The sequence below is a fragment of the Myotis nattereri genome, assembly GCF_964212035.1.
Source record: "Myotis nattereri genome assembly, chromosome: 10".
Taxonomy (NCBI): Eukaryota; Metazoa; Chordata; class Mammalia; order Chiroptera; family Vespertilionidae; genus Myotis; species Myotis nattereri.
Genome location: NC_138085.1, coordinates 73,070,150 through 73,091,428, shown reverse-complemented (window position 1 = coordinate 73,091,428; position 21,279 = coordinate 73,070,150). Strand labels below are relative to the sequence as shown.

At 58.5% G+C, this 21,279-nt stretch overlaps 1 protein-coding gene across 1 annotated transcript; it reads left to right on the top strand.

Annotated features, from left to right (window-relative positions):
• Nucleotides 1-4,542: 4,542 nt before the first annotated feature.
• GAREM2 (GRB2 associated regulator of MAPK1 subtype 2) lies at nucleotides 4,543-21,245 on the top strand. Its single transcript, XM_081100860.1, has 6 exons — nucleotides 4,543-4,681; nucleotides 7,698-7,838; nucleotides 13,422-13,552; nucleotides 14,249-15,271; nucleotides 16,654-16,823; nucleotides 17,357-21,245. The coding sequence occupies exons 1-6, from the start codon at nucleotides 4,570-4,572 to the stop codon at nucleotides 18,387-18,389; spliced, it is 2,610 nt and encodes an 869-aa protein (XP_080956986.1). The 5' UTR covers nucleotides 4,543-4,569; the 3' UTR covers nucleotides 18,390-21,245.
• Nucleotides 21,246-21,279: the final 34 nt, after the last annotated feature.

The following is a 21,279-nucleotide window of genomic DNA, read 5'->3' as shown; positions in this document are numbered from 1 at the left end:
ATAGGATGGATTTAATATTTAATGGATTTGGTACAAAAAACACACAAAGAATGAGATAGAATTCACTACAATAAGAACTGTCAATGGAAATAAAAGATTTAAGAGAAGAATTAGAAGATAAAAGTCAAGGAAATGTCCCAGAAAGTAAAACACACAGACCAACAAAAGGAGATGGAGAAGAGGAGGAATTGATAAGAAATGTAGAGAGCTAATCCAAAGGTCAAATTTTTTTGATTCACTAGAGGTCCAGAAGAAGAAAACAGAGAAGAAAGCGGAAGGAAGGTGATGATGGGAGAGAGAATATAAGGAAACCTCCCAGAATTGAGGAATACTGGTTTCCAGATTGAAGGGGCCTGGCCTGTGCCAACACACACACACACACACACACACACACACACACACACACACCTGGCCTGTGCCAATACAGAGAGAGAGAGAGAGAGAGAGAGAGAGAGAGAGAGAGAGAGAGTTCCTGCACCAAGGACTGCTATCATGGCATCTCAGAACTCCAGGGATAAAAGAAGAGATTAAAAAAATATTTTAAAGGCACCCAGAGGGACAACAATAGGTCACATACAAAGAATCATGAGCCTAAATGGTGTAAATTTTCTTAAAGTAATGCAGAGAGCTAGAAAACAATGGGGCAATAGCTTCAAAATTGTGAGTGAAAAGGCTTTTCCCTGTAAAATTCTGTTCTCCTTCGAATTACTTGTCAAGTAGGAAACATGTATCCAGGTGAATGCTGTCTTCCCTTGTTCGCCTGCGCAGGAATCTATTAGCGGACATTCTCCAGCAACAGGGGAAAGGACCATGAGGAAGAGGGAGCCCAGGAAACCAGCCCTGGAGGGCGTGCAGCTGGCCTAGGAAGTAACCAGTCTGGAGAGGAACTGGAAGCCGTGGCCTCCAGGGAAACAAGTGGGGGAGGTGGTGCTGATGTGTTACAGCTGATGGGCCATGTGCAAATAATGAGGACGCTTTTTTATCAGGTAGGGAGAAGGCTCTCTGCTCGGCCTACCTGTTCCTGGCACAGAGTAGGTGCCCAATAAATAATGTTGAGTGAGTGAGTGAATGAGTGACAGTTTATCAAGCTTCACATGTGTGTTTTAGGTCCGACAGTAAGGCCGACCAGCTTCCCTTCCCCGCTGCAGGCATCTGAAAATACAGGGTAAACATAAATTAAAGTGCATAGCCCAGTGCTCAAGAAAGCAAGGACAAATAGGTCACTGAGAAACCACACTTCGGTGCTGTAATTTACAGACACCCAGCGGTGCAGCCCGACATGCTCAGGGTCCCAGCGGCTGATGTCTGAGCTGGGGCAGCCCAGCCGCTCTGCTCCCCATCAAGGCTGTTTCCTCCATCTCGGGCCTCTGCACTTGCAGCAGAACTAGCAAATGAGGTGCAGGCGCCGTGTGATGTGAAGCCCTTCGCTTTTTCGAACTGGCTATGGTATTAAAGAGGAAGTTGTTTCTGCAGGTAAATTTTTAGTGTTGACAAAACCGGGTGATTCTGAAAGAAAATGCTTTCTACAGAAGTTGTTCCAAACCCCATTTAGAATAGAAGGCCTCTGCCCCTCTCTCTCTCTCTCTCTCTCTCTCTCTCTCTCTCTCTCTCTCTCTTACTGGGGAAATCTCTTTTTAAGGGCACAGTATTTCACACACGAGTAGGAGAAACAACGGCTTGAAACAGGCTGAAATCTCTTTAATACCAAAAATAAAAGCACTCTCCCGTGATCCCAGACACCCACCCCCTTCCCCCAGCTCCCACCCATTTCTCTGCTCCCTTTTACAGCAAACTCCCCGAAAGAGCTGTCTGTATTTGAATCTGCAATCCTTCCCCTGCATTCCCTCTTCTGTTGGTTCAAATTAGGGCCTCACCCCACCACCGCGTCAGGATAGCTCTTGCCAAGGTCAGAGTGGTGCTAAATGGGAGATGCTGGCTCCCTGAATCCCTCTCCTTCCTAAAACATTTCCTTTCCTCCACCTGCCTTCCAGGAGACGGCTTTCTACCTGCCTCACTCGTCCTCCTCACTCTTGCTGTGCCTTCTTCATCTTCTTGACCGCTAAGTGTTGCAGTGTCTCAGAACTCAGTTAGGAGACCCCCATCTCCCCTTTGTCTACGCTCAGGCCCCAGGGAACTTCATCCGAGTTCTGGTCTTTAGAAGCCATGTATGTCCTCATGACTCCCCACTGGTTCAACTGGCCCAAAACAAACCCCTGTCTCCCAACCCCACGCTTCCCCACAGCCTTCTCCACCTGCAGTGCCATCCTTCCAACTGCTCTAACCACCTTCAGATCTCTTTCTCCCGTACCTCACATCCAATTCATCAGCAAATCCCATTGGTTCTACCTTCAAGACATACCCAGAACCCACCACATCTCATCACCGCCACAGCTCTGCCGAGTCCATGTCCATCGTTTCCAGCAATTAGTAACCAAAGAGCCCTCACCCACAGGCTCTTCACAACGCGGCAGACAGAATGATCCTGAAAACATTTAGATCAGGTCACTGTTCTTCTGAAAATACGTCAAAGGCTTCCTGTCTCACTCAGAATGAAAACTAAAGCCCCCAGAATGTCCCCCATGGCCCCATCCCCATTCTGACCTCTCACAGACCACACTTGGCCTCAGATCTTAAATCTGGGGGAGGAAGCTAACGCTCAGATACAGGAATATTGTCCAAGCCATGCAAAAGCAGAAGTTTTAAATTTTAATGAAGTCCGACTTGTCAATTTTTTATGGATTGTGCTTTTGATGTATCTAAAAAGTCATTGCCCAACTCACGTTCATTTAGATTTTCTCTTACGTTATCTTCTACAAGTTCTATGGTTTTGTATTTTATATTTAGATCTATGTCCATTCTGAAATAATTTTTGTGAAGGGTGTAAGGTCTGTGTCTAGAATTTTTTTTTTCCATGTGGATGTCCTGTTATTCCTGCACCATTTGTTGAAAAGACTTTGTCATTATTTTACGGGGAGGAGTCTGCCACCGATTTGTTGCCCCCCTATGAGGCCTGGACAGGGAGGAGCCTGCAACCGAGGTAGGTGCCCTGACCAGAATCGAACCTGCAACTCTTCAGTCTGAGGGCCCACGCTCTATCCACTGAGCCAAACCTGTCAGGGCAGGATAAAGCCTTGATTTTGGCCATATCCCTAGGGAAGAACCCACGTCCACCCCCCACAAACCCAGGTGAGCTTGTCCATCCAGGTTACCCCAAAGTCGCACCCCCGGGGGGGTGCAGGAGGAGAAAGCCTTCCCGCTGTGGGTGTTCTGGGCCAGGCCCGGTTTGGAGTTAGCACTGACTGGGAGGCATCCCGTCTCGGCTCTGCTTCTTCCTTGGGTGTGACCTTCGAGCAAAGCATTTCTGCTCTTGGAGACTTGGTTTCTTTCCTCCGCGAAAGATGGAGACTGAACAATGAGCTGAACTGTGTCTCCTCTTGCCGAGAAGCTGTGTTCATCTTGTCTGGTGTCATTCCTCTTGGGGTGTGTGTGTGTGTGTGTGTGTGTGTGTGTGTGTGTGTGTGTGTGTGTGTGTTGAGGCTGAGGACTAGACCATGGAGCCTTTCCGCTTCTTGCGGGACACACAGGCCCGCACCAGCCCCCGATCGCCTGCAGGAGGCGCTGCAGACACACCCGGGAGGAAGGGAGTCCTCCGTCCCGGTGACAAGGCCCAGGCCGCCGCAGCTTCTGGGATGGGCTTTCGGGGAGGATGGAGCCCAGGAAAACAGGGGTTGGAAGGAGGAGGTGCGGAGAACAGAAAAGGGAGAGCAAATTAAGAGAAGGGGCCGCCCGAGAGAGGACTCCACCGGGTCACACCGCACCTCCGTTCCCCGCTGGCGGGATGAGAGCTTGTCCCGGGCTGTGCGCTGCCGCTCCGGTGCCCATCGGCCGGGGCGCGCTGGGAGCGTGCAAACTGCCCCCCCGCGGGGGCCGGGCGGCGGCGGCGGCCGCCGGGGAAGGCAGGAGGATCCGCAGTCGATCCTCGGGGCCAAGTCTCGGCTGCCACTTGACGTCGGTGGAGCCTCAGTTTGCTCATCAGTAAATGGGTTAGTGAGGCGGCCTCGCCGGGCTGTGAGGCTGGAGACGATCGATGTCCCAGAGGCAGCGGGTGGATTCGGGGCAGGAATTGGGGAGCGAAGCGGGTCCTGGGCGGCGACTCCCGGAGGCCCTGGCACCAGGGGGTGAAGACGGCGCCGCTCCCGGCGGGGAAGGGGGTCCGGACCCACTCGGCGGGGCGGGGAGGCCGACCCCCACCCCCCGACCCCGCAGATGCCGCTTCGCCCCTCGCCTTCCTCTCCAGGCTCGCGCCCGGATCCTCGGTCCCCGCGGTCACCTGCGCGCTCGCGGAGGGCGGGCCGCGGGCCCCGGCGGGGAGGCGGGACTTGGCGGAGGCCGGGGAGCGGGCCGGGGGGTGGGGCGAGGGGCGGGGGCCGGCGCCCCGCGGGGAGTCCGGCCACGTGATGCTCGCGGCCCGGCCGGGCGGCCAGGCGGGGAGCGCGGCGGCCCCCGGAGGTGGCGGCGGGCGCGCAGCCCGGGCCGCGCGGGACCGGCCGCCGTCGGGGCGCGCATGCCATGGAGAAGCTGGCGGCCGGGCTGGCCGGCCTGCGCTGGAGCATGGGCGCCTTCCCGCTGGACCTCATCGTCAGCCGCTGCCGCCTGCCCACGCTCGCCTGCCTCGGGCCAGGTACCGGGGGTGCTGGGGAGGACGCCGGGGGCCGCCGGGGGCGGGGGCTCCCGAGCAGGTGCCGCGGGGCCGGCGGAGCTGCCCGCCCGCCGCTCCCCGGGCGCCCGCGCAGCTCCCGGCGCACCTTCGCGGGAGTCGGGGGGCCGGGGGGCCCCGAGCCGGGCGTCCGCCTCGTCCTGGCCCTGCAGACGGGCGGAGACAGAGACCCGGACCGGGAGGGAGCGGGCCGGGCCGGGCCAGAGTCCTCTGGCCCAGCTGGGACCCAGAGCCCGGCCGGCCGCCGCGCCCGCCCCGTCGGTGCAGTGCCTTTCCCGTCGCCCGCAGACCCCCTCCCGGCCGCGCCCCCCCGTCCCTTTGTCCCCCCCTTTGCCCTCCATCCCCCGCACCCCGGGGCTCGGTCTCCGTCCTCCCGCCGCCGCCCCAGCCCCTCTCGGGGCCCTTCTCGCCTCCTCCTTTCGCGCCCCGGGAGCCCCTGGGGTCCCTGGGCGAGCGGCGCTCCCTCGGGGCGTGCCCGACCCCCGGCCCTCCCTCCGCTGCCGGCCCCGCTCCTCCCAGGGCCCGGGCCGAGGCCGCGCCGCTGCTGGGACCCCGCGCGGGGCGAGGGGACTGTTTGGGGAAGGAGGGCGGCCGGCGGGGGAGGGGCGGGAGCGGGGCCGGCAGCCAGGCCGGGGTTTTGTGCGCGAGAAGAATAGGGGTTTGGCCGCGTTGGCACACTCGCTTCCCTGCATGCTAATGGGGCCGCGGCCGCGGGCTCCCCGCTCTCCCCTCCCGGCGACCGGGAGCGGGCTCCGGGGCTGGACCGCACCGAATCGTGGGACAGGGGTGCCCCGCAGCCCTGCGCCTCGTTCCCCGGCCCCTCGGCCTGTGATCCCGAGACAGTCCTGTGGGCAGCAGGCTGTGTATGTCCGCGAGCGCGTGGAATATGCTGGCCGCTGCCCACGGTCCTCTGGCAGCTCCCGCTCCTGGGCGGGGGCTCCTCACTGTGCTCGGGCCTCCTTTGCGCGCCCCGGATGCTCCTCGCACCCCTGGCTTGTCTCCCACTGTGCGCCCCCAATGCCATGGTTAGTGCCTTGTTTTCACGCTGGGCTGCAGGCTCCCTGAGGGGGGCATCCTGCCGAACGAAGATTGTGGCCAGACTGACCCACCGGCTGAATGAATGAATGAATGAATGAATGAATGAGTGAGTGAGTGAATGAGCAACTGGTGTGATGGCCCGGCTGTCTATGACCCTGGTGGCTGTGGTCACCGTGAGTGTGACTATGTGATCAGAAGTGTGTCCGGAAGTCTTGAAGGTCCCCGTGTGCCTTATGCATTTGGAAGGGGCCCCTCAGTGGGGCCATGGGATTGAGCAGAGTCATCGGGGTGTGGGCTGGGTGGCTGTGCTGGCTCCACTGCTGGTGACCATGATCATGGCAGTGGGTGTCAGAAGGGTGGGCTGGGGCTTAGTGGAGCTTTAAGAGGTGGGGTGCAGAGTAGCAGAGCTTCCTCTGCCCAGGAGGAAGGCTCAGACCCCCCCCCCATCCCGGCTACACCCACACACAGCGGGAAAGCCAGGTCTCCCCACAGCCCTGAACACATTCTATCCCCCCCACCCCTCTTTCAACAAATCCACAGATTTCATGGAGCTCCCAGCCATCAGAGTAAATCATTTCCCATTTGGTTGGACAGTTAGTGAGTCGTGTCTGCGGGGGCTGGGAAGGAGGCATCCTCCCCCCACCCTGCCCGCCAGCTGCAGCCAGGAGACAGCTCCACCGCCTCCTGCAAGCTGGGCCAGCCCTTGGCTCCCCTGGAAACCGTTGCTGGGGTTGGAGCCGCCGGGGCCCAGGCCCCTCTCAGCACCTCTGCCCAGTGCCGCTTCCCCGGGACTAGCCCCCTCCAGCTTCTAGTCCACCCCCTTCTCCAGCCACCACCGCGGTGTTCCACAGCCTGGGAGCAGGAAGGGCTGACGGGGAGAGCCAGGAAGCAGCTTCTCTGAGATGGGCTAGTAGGTGTCTGAGATGTTCTCCCCTCTTCTCGGAGGTCCCCCGAGGGGAGGAGCCTGTCTGTGGCAGGGGGTGGAGAGGGGCTGCCCATAAAAGACCCAGGAATCAGCTCCTCTAAGCCCTGCTGTTCTCCTGGCCTGAGTGACTCGGGGCTCTGGGGGGGCCCTCACAGCTGGACCTACAATGGGCAGCCCCATCTGGACTCTCTCCATTCTCCAACCTGATCCTCCTGGCCTGGCCTGGCCTGGGCACTGACATGGGGGCTGAGGATTCCGCTCCTGTGAGTTCTGGTGGTTCTGAGCCCAGCTTAAGTGTCTGCTGCTCAGTAGTCTCCCTTCCTCACCCCATCCTCAGCCAGTTTGCTGCTCCCTTCTGTGAGCCCAGACAACCTCCACTCAGCGCCTCGCACTTGCCTATATTCTCTGTTCACACCTCTTTCCACTTCCCCCCAGGCCTACGGGGTCCTGGAGGGCAGGGACTGGGCTCATCTGCTAGGAGGGCCTGAGACAGCAGGCAGTCCAATCAGATGATGAATGAAGAACAGCGTCTGGGCTGGTTGCTGAGGCCACATCGGGAGCCTGAGCTCTGAGAGAGGGCCTTGACTCAGCTGTGAGGCCACAGCTGGCAGCCCGGCTGTCCCTAGAGCAGTGATGGCGAACCTATGACACGCGTGTCAGAGGTGACACGCGAACTCATTTTTTTGGTTGATTTTTCTTTGTTAAATGGCATTTAAATATATAAAATAAATATCAAAAATATAAGTCTTTGTTTTACTATGGTTGCAAATATCAAAAAATTTCTATATGTGACACGGCACCAGCGTTAAGTTAGGGTTTTTCAAAATGCTGACACGCCGAGCTCAAAAGGTTCGCCATCACTGGCCTAGAGCATTGCTGACTGGCAGGGGCCATGGGGAGCTGTCCTCAGGAAGGGTCTTAGGGAGAAGGTAAGGAGGTCGTCTTGCCTGTTCTCTCTGGCCCTCCTAATGTTCTCTTTTTCTCTCCTTCCTCTTCTGTCCTTCTTTCCCTCCCCAGGGGAGTATGCTGAGGGCGTCAGTGAGCGAGACATCCTGCTCATTCACTCCTGCCGCCAGTGGACAACAGTGACGGCCCACACCCTGGAGGAAGGCCACTATGTCATCGGGCCCAAGATTGACATCCCCCTGCAGTACCCAGGTGAGCCAGCCAGGGACAGATGGTGTAACGCTGGTGGGGGCGGTAGGCTGGAGGGTACTGGGTAGGGAAGGTTTGGGGGAAGCTGTTGGTGACCAGCCTTTCCTTAGAGCCCCAGGGAGGCGTGAGGACGGGGCTGGCAGGGTGGTGACTAGGGTTAGGGTTGGAGTTAGGGCCCAGTGGTTTCTCTACTCTTGTGTAGAGTCCTGGATCTCTGGTTGCAAACCTCTGATTCACATTTTATTTTAAAATAGATTGTAAACAGATTTTAAAAATATCCACACTCTTTAAAATGCTACAAATCTAACCTTCACCCTAGCTAGAGACCTTTGGTATTGTACCTCCAGCCGCCTCATTAACCCTTTTTTGTATAGATCCTCAGAACATTTCCTGCCAGCAGCTTCTCAGTACTGTGCAACCAAAAAAACTTCAGAAATGGCCCGGCCAATGTGGCTAAGCAATTAGAGCATCGCCCCCTTGCACTGAAGGATCTTGGGTTTGATTCCTGGTCAAGGGCACCTACCTGGGTTTCAGGTTCAATCCCCACCCCAGGCGAGGGTGTGTGCAGGAGGCAACCAGTTGATATGTCTCTCTCACATCAATGTTTCTCTTTTTTCCTCTCTCTCTCTCAAATCAATAAAAACATTTTTAAAAATCGTCAGAAACAAAGAGATGCTCAGGCTGATAATCTGACTGCACCTGTCAACTTTAGTCTTGATTTTCCCAGTTGTTTTCATTGATGGACTTTATAAGTGAATGTTAAAATTTTAGGCTTTCAAATAAGATTGTGCTAATGAACTTCCACTTTGATTTGTGTTCTATATGATGTTGACGTCTTACGTAAGATTCTGCACCGCACCAGGAACGCAGGGCTGCTGTCCCCTGTGTGGGAGGGATGGGGTCTGGTGGTCTCCTCCAGAGGTGCCCCCATGGGAACCCAGGATCCCACAGCATTCCACACACCGGGCTGAGCGCTTTCATCACTTCATTCTTTTGAGGAACCGGCACGGCCATGGCATACTCAGCCCCAGGGCGCCTTATGTGCCATGCCAGCTCAGCCTGGTTCAGTGACCCTGAGTGGGGGGGTGAAAGGATTGAGAAAAAGACAGACAAGAGAATGAAAGCTGGGTCTCGGTGGGACGCTGCTCCCTGATGAGGAGACAGCGCCAGCGCCCACAAGCCGTGTCTTTATTTTATAGCAGATGCCACGAGGCAAAGTAGGGGCGTGATCACGTTGTTTACAGCATTCTCGTGAGTTTCAGCCTCACTCAACTACATGCACCTGAACTCTAGCACAAGGCACGTGGGGCCACGTGTTTGGACCGTAGGTTCAAGCTTACAACCACAGCCGTTGGCTATGATTGTGCTGGGGGGGCCCTGCCCTCCAGCTGGGACTTGCACGTGGCATTGAGAGGACCCTGTCCTTTCATTAGTCAGAGGCTTGAACCTGGCCAAAACACTGTACCCGCGCCCCACACATTCTCACAGCAAACCTGTGACAGTCCTCTCAACTCCATGTAACTCACACGGAAAACGGGCCCCGGAGCGCCAGTAGCTTGCCCAGTTCTATGATTTAACTGCCACCACCTCCTCTCCACCCCCAACAGATGTTGGGGACCCTTTGGGCGGGGAAGGCTCACAGCCCCTTCCTCACGGTACCGCTGTTCCCCCTCTGGCCCTGCCTGGGTCTCCCCGAAGCCAGTGGGACAGGACTCGGCCCTTTACCTGCTTCGGCTCTTTACAAACTACCCTGGGAGGTTGGTGCCCCGGAGTCCCACACCCCGCTTAAAAGATTAGGAAACGCTCCAGGGTCTCTCAGACCTGGGCCTGGGCCTGGAGCCCGGGAGGGGGTTCGCTGCAGCCAGAAGCTTCCCAGCCTGGGAGAGGTCCCAGGTCTTCTTCTTGGGATAAAAAGCAAAGATTAGAAATCGTCCTCCGGGACTGAAGTGTGACTTAAGGGGCTGTGCCATTTCAGTGTGCGTCATTAAAAATTTGGGAAACCAGGGCATAGAGCCTTCTAGGGAACTATGGGGCTCCAGCCCTTTCCCCATGCCTCTGGTGCTCCCCGAGTGCGTGTGTAGAGGGGAGGGCGCTCCGGGTGACAGCTGGCTGCAGGGATGTCGCAGCCCCAACTCCATCTTTCTGGTGGGCGGCTCCGGCCTGCCCGGATGGGGGAAGGGAGGTCCAGGCCCCTAGGAGGGAGAGGGGCCTGCCCGGCTGGTGGGTTAATGAGGAAGCTGAGTGCACAGCTCGCTGGTTCCTCTTAATGAATTAATAATAGGGCGGGCGGGCGGGCGGGAGCAGCCGGCCTCGGACCGCGATGGCGGGGGAGGGGAGTTGGGCTGCAGGGCTTGGGGTGCTGCCTGGGGCCCACTGCCCAGGGGGTAGGGGTACCTGGCACCTCTGAGACAGCCCCCCACGCCCTGCCTGGGGCCAGGCTGCTTCCCCAGCGTTGGGGGGCGAGGGGGGGCGGGTCGTGGAGCAGCGGCAGATGAGCCCTGGGAGCTAAGTAGCATCTTTCATTTTACAGACGGGAACCCGAAGCCCGGAGAGATTAAACAGTTTGCCCAGGTCACTCACACAGCTGGGTGGTGGCAGAGCTGGGGCTCAGCCCGGCCTGTCCTGACTCCACGCTCTGCATCTACCTGCCCTTTATGAGCATCTGCCTGGGTCAGGTCTGGGAGGAGGGTGATAGGAAAGACTGCTTCTCGCTGGAAGGGACAGTCCTGTTCCGGGCGGCCAGGGGGAGGGGCAGGCGGCGTCAGCAGGTCCCCAGAGTCGCGGAGACCTCGGGTCTCACGGAGAGGGAGGCAGGAGAGGAAGCTGCCCCGGAGGGGCTGCAGGGGGAGGAAAAGGCTTCCAGGGGCCGGAGCATCACTCCTGGGAAGGAGGCCGCCCTTCTTTCCTCCCGGCAGCGATGACCGGTGCTGGGCTCCAGGCTGCAGCCGAGGGGGCGGCGGGGGTGGCGTTGGCTGCCATGGTTACATCGATCCTCCCTGCCACATCCTCCCCTGGCTCCAGCCCTGACTTGGCTCCAGCTCTCCCCACAGGGGGCAGCGGGCATTTCTCCATGCCTGGCTGCTTGTGATGGGGGAGGGGGTTGTGTGTGGATATGGGGGAGGAGATGGGGTGATGCGGGGCCCCTCACTGGTGGATGGTAGCAGACCCTGATTGCCGCTTCCTGACCGCAGGTCACTGCTCCCGGCCAGGTCCCCTCCCCACTTTGTCCCTCTGCCCTCTAGGGCTGTGGCCCATTCCAGGCCTCTTCCCACCAGGGTCTCAGACTGGGTAGGGTAGGACCTAGGGGGTCTTGTCCCAACTTTCCCCTGGGCACTGTCCCCTCCTTTCCTTGGCTTTCATTTCTCTTCCTGCGTCTAGGTGTTGGTGCTGTAGGCGCTGCCCTTGACCTTCTCCTCATACCCTGCACTGGGGTGCGGGGGGAGCTGCCTCTGGGTTTAGGGGCCCCAGGAACCCCTTGCACTGTATACCAAGTGGTATGTGTTCATGCTAGGAGCGCACTGTGGGCATTTCTCTGAGCCATCTTACCTGCCCCAGCCGAAGCTGCTCCCGTAGGCCGGTGGCCTTCAGCCTGTACTTCTGACCAGCTCCCCCAGCTGCTGCCCCACACCCTGCTTCTTCCAGGTTTCCAGGTGCTTTTCTTTTGTTTTCTCTTTTTATTGAATTTATTGGGGTGACACTGGTTAACTTCCATCACAAAGATGCACAGGTTTCAGGTGCACAATTCTACAACACACCATCTGTCACCCCCAGTCCAATCTCCATCCATCACCATTTATCCCCCCCATACCCTCCGGTACCCAAACCCCTGGGTTTCGTTTTGCCTAAGAGCTCCGCTGGCTCCATTTCTGACCAGGCCGGTGGACTGAGTCCCTTCCTTCCCACCGGACCCTCAGAAGTCACTCCAGTCTGACGAGTCTCCTTCCACAGCCTCTCAGCATCAGGGCCTTTTGGAGCGAGAAGCTGTTTCACCTCCTGTCATCCTCCCTCCAGTCCCACCCTCCAGGCACTCACCATGTGGGACAGGCCGTCTGCTTTGGTGGCTCTGCTTTTGCTCCTTCTCTTTCTTCCACGTGGCATGTCCATTCTGTAAAACTCCTTTCACTCTTAAGATCCCTTCAAGCTGCCAGGCAGCTTTCCCCCAACTCAGCGGTCCTCTAGCTCTTTTGTCACGAGTCTGTTGTCGCACTTGTCATATTGCGCTGCCATCATTGGGCGCGCACCGTCACCTCCACTGTATCTGGAAACCTTGGAAAGCAGACTGTATTTTGCCCAGGTTTGCAGCCTCTGTTGGGCCTAGCGCACAGTGGGTGCTTTATAAGTGTTCATGGCATGAACAAATGAATGGACTATGACCGAGGCAACCACCAGGAAGACCACAGAGGCTAAAGACTCACCTCGTCTTCTCTCAGCCGGTTGCCCTCTCCCCTGTACAGCACTCTTCTGTGTTGGGCCTGAGAAGAAGCCATCGGTCCAGGTGTCAGGGCGGTTCGCAGTGGGCACGTAAAGCATGTGGGGCCAGTGAGGTGAGAGAGTTCCACAGAGGTTGCTGTATTGATGATCACCAATCTTTTTTTAAAAATATATTTTATTGATTTTTTTTTTTTTTTTACAGAGAGGAATGGAGAGGGACAGAGAGTTAGAAACATCGATGAGAGAGAAACATCCATCAGCTGCCTCCGGCACACTCCCCACTGGGGATGTGCCCACAACCAAGGTACATGTCCTTGACCGGAAGCGAACCTGGGACCCTTGATCCGCAGGCCGATGCTCTATCCGCTGAGCCAAACCTGTTAGGGCAATTATCACCATTCTTTAAAGTCTGAGTCCACTGGGGACATCTGCTGAGCCAGCCAACATGCATTGCCCTAGACTGCAAGTTGGGAAGGCCTCAGGGAGGGGGAGAGGGGGCAGATGGCTTTGCTGGGCTCAGATGAGAGGCCTCTGGGACAGTTGAGCTGAATGTTGGACAGGGGCAGGGTCTGGGAACAGAGCTGGGGTCAGAGTGGCTCTTCCTGGGCCTCCAAGGCCTGGGGCTGGGCCTCTGGTCTGCCCAGTGCATCAGTGTGGATCAGCAGCCCCTGGTAGATGCACAGCATGCCGGGTCCAGGTAGGGCCCAATATCATCTGCCCCCACATCCTCAGATGAGGACTTGGAGACCCAGAGAGGAGAAAGGGCTTGTCTATGGGCATACCGAGCCAGAGTGGGGCTGGGACCAAGCTAGACGCCAGCATCCCCAGTGGTGTTCGGTCAGAGACCAACTCTGCGTCCAAGTATGTGGGTTCTAGTTTGCACTTGGGTTTCTCTGGGGAGGCAGCTGCTAGCCTCAGCACACACCCACAGCTCTCCATGCGGTGAGGGCTGGGCTAGTGGCTAGAGATCTATGCTCACCTCCCCCTGAGGTCTGAGCCAGTTGACCCACGCTGCTACAAACCTGCCCTTCTGCCCACCTGAGTGCCAGGGGGGCTGGCTGAGACGAGGGGAGCAATACGTGAGGACCCCGAGGTCTCTTGCCAGGCTCCCGGCAAGTGGGCCCACCCTAGCAGCCTGCATCTCCCCCTGTGCAGGGAAGTTCAAGCTCCTGGAACAGGCCCGGGATGTGCGGGAGCCAGTGAGGTACTTCAGCAGCGTGGAGGAGGTGGCCAGCGTCTTTCCTGACCGCATCTTTGTGATGGAAGCCATCACCTTCAGTGTCAAGGTCAGTCCTTCTGGTCCCAGGCATGGTGCCCCCATGCTGTCCCCTTCCCTTCAGAGCTACTCTGACCCTGGTGGGGTCCAGAAGGTGTCACAGTGTCACTTCTGACTGCCTCTTGAGGGCCCTTGGCACAAAAGGGCCACGACAGATGAGCTGGATGTATGACCTTCTGGGCTGAAGAACTTCCTGCAAAAGCTATGAAGCAGGAGGAAGTGTGTGGAGGGCCGTGCCCTGACTTGGAGACCTTTCAGGGAAGTGTATCCTTGCATCCACTGGTAGGGGTGGTGGAGGGGTGGCGACAGAGTGCAAACAGTCCCCCACTTGTGTACAGATAGCTCTTCATAAAAGCTTTTCTTATCCATTACTTCTCAGTAGCCTTGTTGAATGGGTGGAGCATTATCACCCAAATTATAAAGATAATGATAAAAGTTATCACTTACTGAATATTTTCAAAGTATGTCACTATACATAGAGTCTATTTAATCCTTAGAGCAACTTTTCCAAGTAAGCTATTAGATGAGATAACCATGTGGCCTCTCTGGGGTGGAACGTGCCTCCCTGACACCCCCCCCCCCCCCCCAGTCAAGTGCTCTTGTCTGGTCTCAGCCCTGGGGCTGCCCTCCGGGGTCCGGGAGAGCCTCCCAGGGCTGGCTTTCCCTGGGGCCCTGGCTGGGGCCTCACCATGTTCGGGATCCCCAGGTGGTGTCGGGAGAGTTCAGCGAGGACAGCGAGGTGTACAACTTCACGCTGCACGCGGGCGACGAGCTCACGCTCATGGGCCAGGCGGAGATCCTGTGCGCCAAGACCACCAAGGAGCGCTCGCGCTTCACCTCCTTGCTGCGCAAGCTGGGCCGGGCGGGGGCGCTGGCCGGGGTGGGCGGGCCGGGCGGCGCCGGGGCCGCGGGCGGGGGCGCCCGGCCGGTCAAAGGCAAGATGCCCTGCCTCATCTGCATGAACCACCGCACCAACGAGAGCCTGAGCCTGCCCTTCCAGTGCCAGGGCCGCTTCAGCACGCGCAGCCCGCTGGAGCTGCAGATGCAGGAGGGCGAGCACACGGTGCGCGCCATCATCGAGCGCGTGCGGCTGCCGGTGAACGTGCTGGTGCCCAGCCGGCCGCCGCGCAACCCCTACGACCTGCACCCGGTGCGCGAGGGCCACTGCTACAAGCTGGTCAGCATCATCTCCAAGACCGTGGTGCTGGGGCTGGCGCTGCGCCGCGAGGGCCCGGCGCCGCTGCACTTCCTGCTGCTCACCGACACGCCGCGCTTCGCGCTGCCGCAGGGCCTGCTGGCGGGGGACCCGCGCGTGGAGCGCCTGGTGCGCGACAGCGCCTCCTACTGCCGCGAGCGCTTCGACCCCGACGAGTACTCCACGGCCGTGCGCGAGGCGCCCGCCGAGCTGGCCGACGACGGCGCCAGCCCGCGCCGCGCGCGCCTCTGCCTGCCCGCGCCCCCGCGGGGCCCCGCGCCCGCCCGCGCGCCCAGCCCGCCCGGCGACGGCGACCAGGAGTACGTGAGCCCCGACTGGGCCGGCGCGCCCGAGCCCGCCGCCTCGCCCGCCGAGATCCCCTACGAGGAGCTGTGGGCGCACCAGGCGGCCGAGGGCCTGGCGGAGGGCCGCCCCCGGCCGCCCCCGGGCCCCGACCTCATCAACTTCGGGACCGGCCCGCCCCGCCTGGAGCCCGAGGCGCCGCCGCCTCCCGTCCCTCCCAAGTCCGAAGCTGTGAGTGGCCGGCGGGGCGCGGAGCTCTGTCGCTCTGGCCTCCGGGGAGGGGCCAGCCAGGGGGCTCCGCTTGGGCCTTGGAAGCAGATCCCCCTGGGTGGCCGGCTCTTGGAGTGTGGGAGGGGCAGAGGTGGCCGGTGCGTGGGGACAGGGTGGCAAGAGCGCTTGTACTTGGGGACACCAGGGACGGCGGCCTGGGGGCCGTGGGACAAAGATGCCTAGCACAGCGGGACCCAGACGGTTTCACGGAACAGTCTTTGAAGTTGCCCAGTGAAAAGTAGGTTCCATGGTGAAATGAGTTTAGAAAACGTGTGTAGGACCTCCAGCCCTCCACTCTTCTCCACTTTGGAGTGACAGCGATTGGAACATTAAGGCTCTGAGAAGACCTGCGCTGAGGAAACCTGCTTATCTGTATTTAACGCAGAATTTCCCAGCTTACATGTGCGCAGAATATGGACAACGCCTATTAACACCCATGGAGGCCACTTTGAGTATTTGACCTTTGAGTAGGAGATGCAGATGGCAGATACTTTACAGACACGTTAATCCCCTCCCACAATGCCTCTTCCCTCTTTTTTCCTTTTTGTGTGTGGAGGGAATGTCTGTTTTTCTGATTTTTTTTTTTAAGAGTAAGACAGGGCTCTACTTTTTTTTTTTTTTTAAATATATTTTATTGACCTTTTACAGAAAGGAAGGGAGAGGGAGAGTTAGAAACATCGATGAGAGAGAAACACTGATCAGCTGCCTCCTGCACACCCCCCACTGGGGATGTGCCCGCAACCAAGGTACATGCCCTTGACCGGAATCAAACCGGGACCCTTCAGTCTGCAGGCCGATGCTCTATCCACTGAGCTAAACCGGTTAGGGCAAGGGCTCTACTTTTTAGAAAAAAATTTTTTTTATTGATTTCAGAAAGGAAGAGAGAGGGAGGGAGAGAGAGATAGAAACATCAATGATGAGAGAGAACCGTTGATCGGCTGCCTCCTGCACACCCCACACTGGAAATCAAGGCGGCAATCCGGGCATGCGCCCTACACGGAATCGAACCTGGGACCCTTCAGTCCGTAAACTGATGCTCCATCCATTGAGCCAAACCAGCGAGGGCTTTCTGATTGTTTTTTAATCTATTTTTCTATATTCTTTTTCTGACATTCTTTATAGATTTCCAAGGCAGTAGAAGACTGTGTATGTTGTGGGCTCTTGAGAAGTGAAACAGGCTGGAGAGAGGAGGGGGGTGGGGTGGGTAGGGTAGGTGGCTGGTGGAGGAGGTGGGGCGTGAGGCCAGGCAGCCTCTTGGCAAAGTGGGGCAAAGAGTCTCGGAAAGAGAAAGAAGGAGGTCAGCTGCCTGGGGACGGAGGTGGAGTCATGCCCTCTGCTTGCAGGTGAAGGAGGAGTGCCGGCTTCTCAACGCCCCGCCCGTGCCGCCCCGGGGTGGCAGTGGCAGCGCCTGGCTCCCTGGCAGCCCCCCGGTGCCCCCACGCTTCCCCAAGCTGCAGCCTGTCCACTCGCCCAGCTCCAGCCTCTCCTACTACTCCTCTGGCCTCCAGGATGGGTGAGCCCTTTCCGCTCCTGGCCCCGTTCTCCTGTGGTGGGTTGAGGCAGGGGAAAGAGGAAGGGAGTCCAGGCCGAGGAAGGGAAGACTGCAGGCTGGGGGTTCAGCGGGTGCAGGTCCTTGAGCGGTACCGAGGGGAGGGCACTCGGTGGGGGGCTGGGGCCCAGTCACTGCTCTCCACGGTCCTGCTTCAGTTCGCTGTTTTCCTAAATGTGAGGATTGGACGGGAACATTGCGCTGGTTCCTTCCAGGCGGGGACTCTGCCCCAGGATGAAGTGTTCCTTGCTAGTTAACATTTTTCCCCTAATTCAGTTTCATTGACTTTTTCCTGGGGTTGGGGATGCCTGAAGAAAGAATGGAGCAACCCCAGAGGTCCCGGGCCTTGAGGGCTGGGGTAGGGGCCTGTGTTGCCGAGATCGGACTGGCGGCCTCTGTGGCCAGCAGAGTGGGGGTTTGCAGGGCCATGGGTGTGACCTGGCGTGTTTCCCTCTTGCTCTGTCTTACCCTCCGTATGTGTCTGTCTCTGCCAACAGGACGGGTTCCCGCAGTGGCAGTGGCTCCCCGTCACCAGATGCCTACTCCCTCTATTGCTACCCGTGCACCTGGGGAGACTGCAAAGTGGGCGAGTCCTCTAGCCGCCCCCCACCGCCGGGACCCCTGCCCTCCACCACGCAGCCCAGCCAGGCCCCACGGGCCCTCGCAGAGCCCCTGAGCAGTCGAGCTGCCTCCCTCTTGGGGGCTGACGCCCCTGCCAAGACCTACCACGGCTGCCCGCCCCCCCTTCTCAAGCCCTCTCACCCCCAGAAACGCTTTGCTCCGTTTGGAGCCCTCAACCCCTTTTCTGGGCCTGCCTACTCCTCAGGCCCTTCAGCGGCCTCCTCTTCGGGGCCCACGACCGTCTCGGCCGCCCTGGCTACCTCCAGCCCTGCGTGCTCCCCAGGCCCGGGCTCCCCAGGCCCGGCCTATTCGGCTGCACCCACCTCCTCCTGTCCCACCTCCTCCTCCTCCTCCTCTGAGTGGCAGGAATCGGCCCTGGAGCCCTTTGACCCCTTTGAGCTGGGGCAGGGAGGTTCTCCAGAGCCGGAGTTGCTGCGCTGTCAGGAGCCCAGAGCTGTGGGGGTACCCGGGCCTGGACCCCGCCTTTCACCTCTTGGACCCCCCAAGGCTTTTGAGCCTGAAGGGTTAGTGCTACGGCAGGTCCCCACTCCACTGTCACCAGCGGCCCCGAAGGGGCCCAAGGCAGGTGGAGCACGCCTCCTTCTCACCCAAGGGCGCCTGGAAGGGCCTCCTGCCAGTCCTCGGGAGGGCGCCACAGGCTGGGGCGGCCGGGAGGCCTCCTGGCAGCCCCCCGCCGACCTGTCTGCGCTCTCTCTGGAGGAGGTCTCTCGCAGCCTGCGTTTCATCGGGCTCTCCGAGGACGTGGTGAGCTTCTTTGCCCGAGAACGGATCGATGGCAGTATCTTTGTGCAGCTCAGTGAGGACATCCTGGCTGACGACTTCCACCTCACCAAGCTTCAGGTCAAGAAGATCATGCAGTTCATCAAAGGCTGGCGGCCCAAGATCTGACCTTCCCAGCTTGTAGCTGCGCAACCGGAAGGCTGGCACAGAGGCCCGAGGCCAGCCACGGTCTGCAGGGGACAGTGCTGCCTGTGAGGGTGCCAGGTAGCCACTGTGAATCCAGGGGAGCCACACTTGGAAATGGGGTCCTCTGGGACCAGACCCCTGCATGGGGACGGCTTGCCTTGGTGTGCAGAGGACAGTGTGCCGCACCTGCACCTGGTGAGGCACTGGCTGCGACTCCCATGGTGGGGTCAAGAGCTGGCCTCATGGTGACCTAACACCGTCCCACACTCTGAAGATCCTCACAGACAACTCGCACTTCTCCCGTTTGTAGGTGCCGGTTAGCAGGAAGGGAGTCCGTAATTTAAGCACAAATCCCCCAAGTGCCCTCTCTCCTCTGTGCTCTGGGGGCTTTTGGCCTAAGCTGCCCCAGGGTCGGGGTGCCAATTTCAGGACCTCTGCGCTGCGATGCCCTTCCCTCCCCCCCTCTGCTGCACCTTGAGTAGGTCCCTGGCCCTGAGCACAGGTGTATCCAGTACAAGCCCGTGCCTTTCACCTCAGAGCCCCGCTCCGGGTTCTGGTTCGCGGGCGCTGACTTTGGAAGAGCACAGCGCTGCTGTTAATGGACGTAGCTCATTAGGGAGGCAGGTGCCTACTGGCACCCTGGGTTCTCCTGAGCTCAGTGCAACTAGCCCTCATCCTGCCAGGGTGGGCCCAGTCTGCGAAGACTCAGACCCCACGGAAGAGCAGGCTGATCGGTCAGCTGCTCCTTGATTCTGACAAGTGGCTTTCAATCACTCCCACCTGCACTGGGCTCCTGCCTCCATCACTTGACTCTGGCAAACACCTGGTGTCCCCTGGTTTCCTGTCAATAGTCGCAGGCGGGATGGGTGGGAGGCAGCACAGTGGCTTGGGAAGACCTGCTCTTGCTCACGTGCTTTCGGACAGGCCTTTGGGCCCTGGATCTCGAGCATGGTGGTCCGTGGCACCCAGGGCAGGGTGGTCGTTGTGTGCAACTGCCCGTCCCCCATGCTCTTCCCGTCTCACCTGCCCAGACCACATTACTTCTCATGCTCACTAGGGCCAGGCCCCAGAGGTACCAGCCTTCTGCCTTACCCAGCCGACCTAGATATTTATTTCCTGCCTTGAGAATAGCAAAGCCATGCCGGTGCCTGTGCCCCAAGCAGGCCTCAGCTCTGAGGGAAGGGAGTCAGGAAACAGCACAGAGACCGATGTGGAGACATTGGGTTTCCTGGCTGATCAGGTAATGAATCCCCGAGGACTCGTGAAATAAACGCTAGACGCTGAGGACAGTGCCGGTGCAACTCCGCTGTCGGCTGCTTTCTTCCCGTGAAGGAATGGTGGGCATGCCCCGCAGGAGAGGACTTGGGATGGTGTGTGCCTGCAGCCCATCCAAGTGTCCCCAGAAAAGGCTGGTAGTGCTGCCCTGATTCCCTGCTGAGAGCCCCTCACAGCCCCTGCCCTAAAGAACTTTTCAGCTCCCACAGCTGCTCCAACGGAATTCACACCTACCTAGTGCTGCTCAGTGGAAGGACCACACTTCAAAGCTCCATGCCACCAGCCCAGGCCCAGGCTCAACTTCCTGCGCTGGCAGACCGCCTGCCTGGAGGTGCTCAGAGCCCCATGTTCTAAAGCCTGTTTTCTTTTTTTTAAAAAGATTTTTTTTATTGATATTAGAGAAGGGAGAGGCAGATAGAAACATCAGTGATGAGAGAGACTCATTGATCCACTGCCTCCTGCACACCCCCTACTGGGGATTGAGCCTGCAACCCGGGCATGTGCCCTTGACTAGAATCGAACCCGGAACCCTTCAGTCCACAGGCTGACGCTCTATCCACTGAGCCAAACTAGCGAGGGCCTGAAGCCTGTTAATGGCTGTGGTGCAAGGATCAGTTCCCTACCTGCGGACTGGTCATCGGAAAACCCCAACTCAGAGACGACTTGGTTTAGAGCCTGGCTTCCTAGCAACCGTCAGTGTTTAGTAGAGCCAGTTAAGGCCCTTGCCTGGCAGTCCCAAGAACAGAACTGGACCAGGCAATGTCTGAAGTACTTGTTGCACTCAAACTGGCACAGAGGCAGGAGGAGCCGGTACTTCTCAAAGCTGAGAAGGCACAGTGATGGGACGTGATTCCGCGCACACTCAGCGTGGGTCCTTCTGCCAGAACGAGCTAAGAGCCTCGATGCTGTTTACCCAGACTGGGCCCTGCTGCTGCCAGAACGTGAGCGCAGGGACTTCCCACAGCAGAGGGCAGGGCTAGGGGAGGAGGGGAGGGTCTCGCAGAGTGGAGGAGGCGGTGGGCTGACTCAGCATCCCCTGTACACTCACACGTGCAGGCATTTCCCATGCTGAGGTGCAGCTGAGAGGTGCAGGAATCGGTGACCAGGAAAATGTGGTCTCCTCTGATTAATGCCAACCTTCCCACAAACACCCCGAGAAGCATGTGTGAATGTGTCACACCAAGAAAAAACTGGGTAAAACTGCAACGAGGGAATGCAGTTTAGGGAGAGCTTGTTTTATCCTGGTCCTCCATACCTGGTTAGTCAGGGCCACTTCCCACTGTAAGCAGAAGCCCAGCCAAAGCATTTAAATAGTCAGGTTTAAAAGGCTTTAGGCCCTAACCAATTTGGCTCAGTGGATAGAGCGTCAGCCTGCAGACTCAAGGGTTCCGGGTTCGATTCTGGTCAGGGGCATGTGCCTTGGTTGCGGGCACATCCCTGATGGGGGGTGTGCGGGAGGCAGCTGATCGATGTTTCTTACTCTCTATCCCTCTCCCTTCCTCTCTGTAAAAAATCAATAAACGTATTTAAAAAACAAATAAATAAAAGGCTTTAGCCTCAGAAAGTCCCACCCTCTATATCACAGTCTCTCTTCAGG

Coding starts and splice junctions, on each gene's coding strand:
- GAREM2 (XM_081100860.1), top strand. CDS start 4,570: ATGGAGAAGCTGGCGGCCGGGCTGGCCGGCCTGCGCTGGAGCATGGGC. Junction 13,553..14,248: donor CCATCACCTTCAGTGTCAAG/GTCAGTCCTTCT, acceptor CGGGATCCCCAG/GTGGTGTCGGGAGAGTTCAG. Junction 16,824..17,356: donor TCCTCTGGCCTCCAGGATGG/GTGAGCCCTTTC, acceptor CTCTGCCAACAG/GACGGGTTCCCGCAGTGGCA.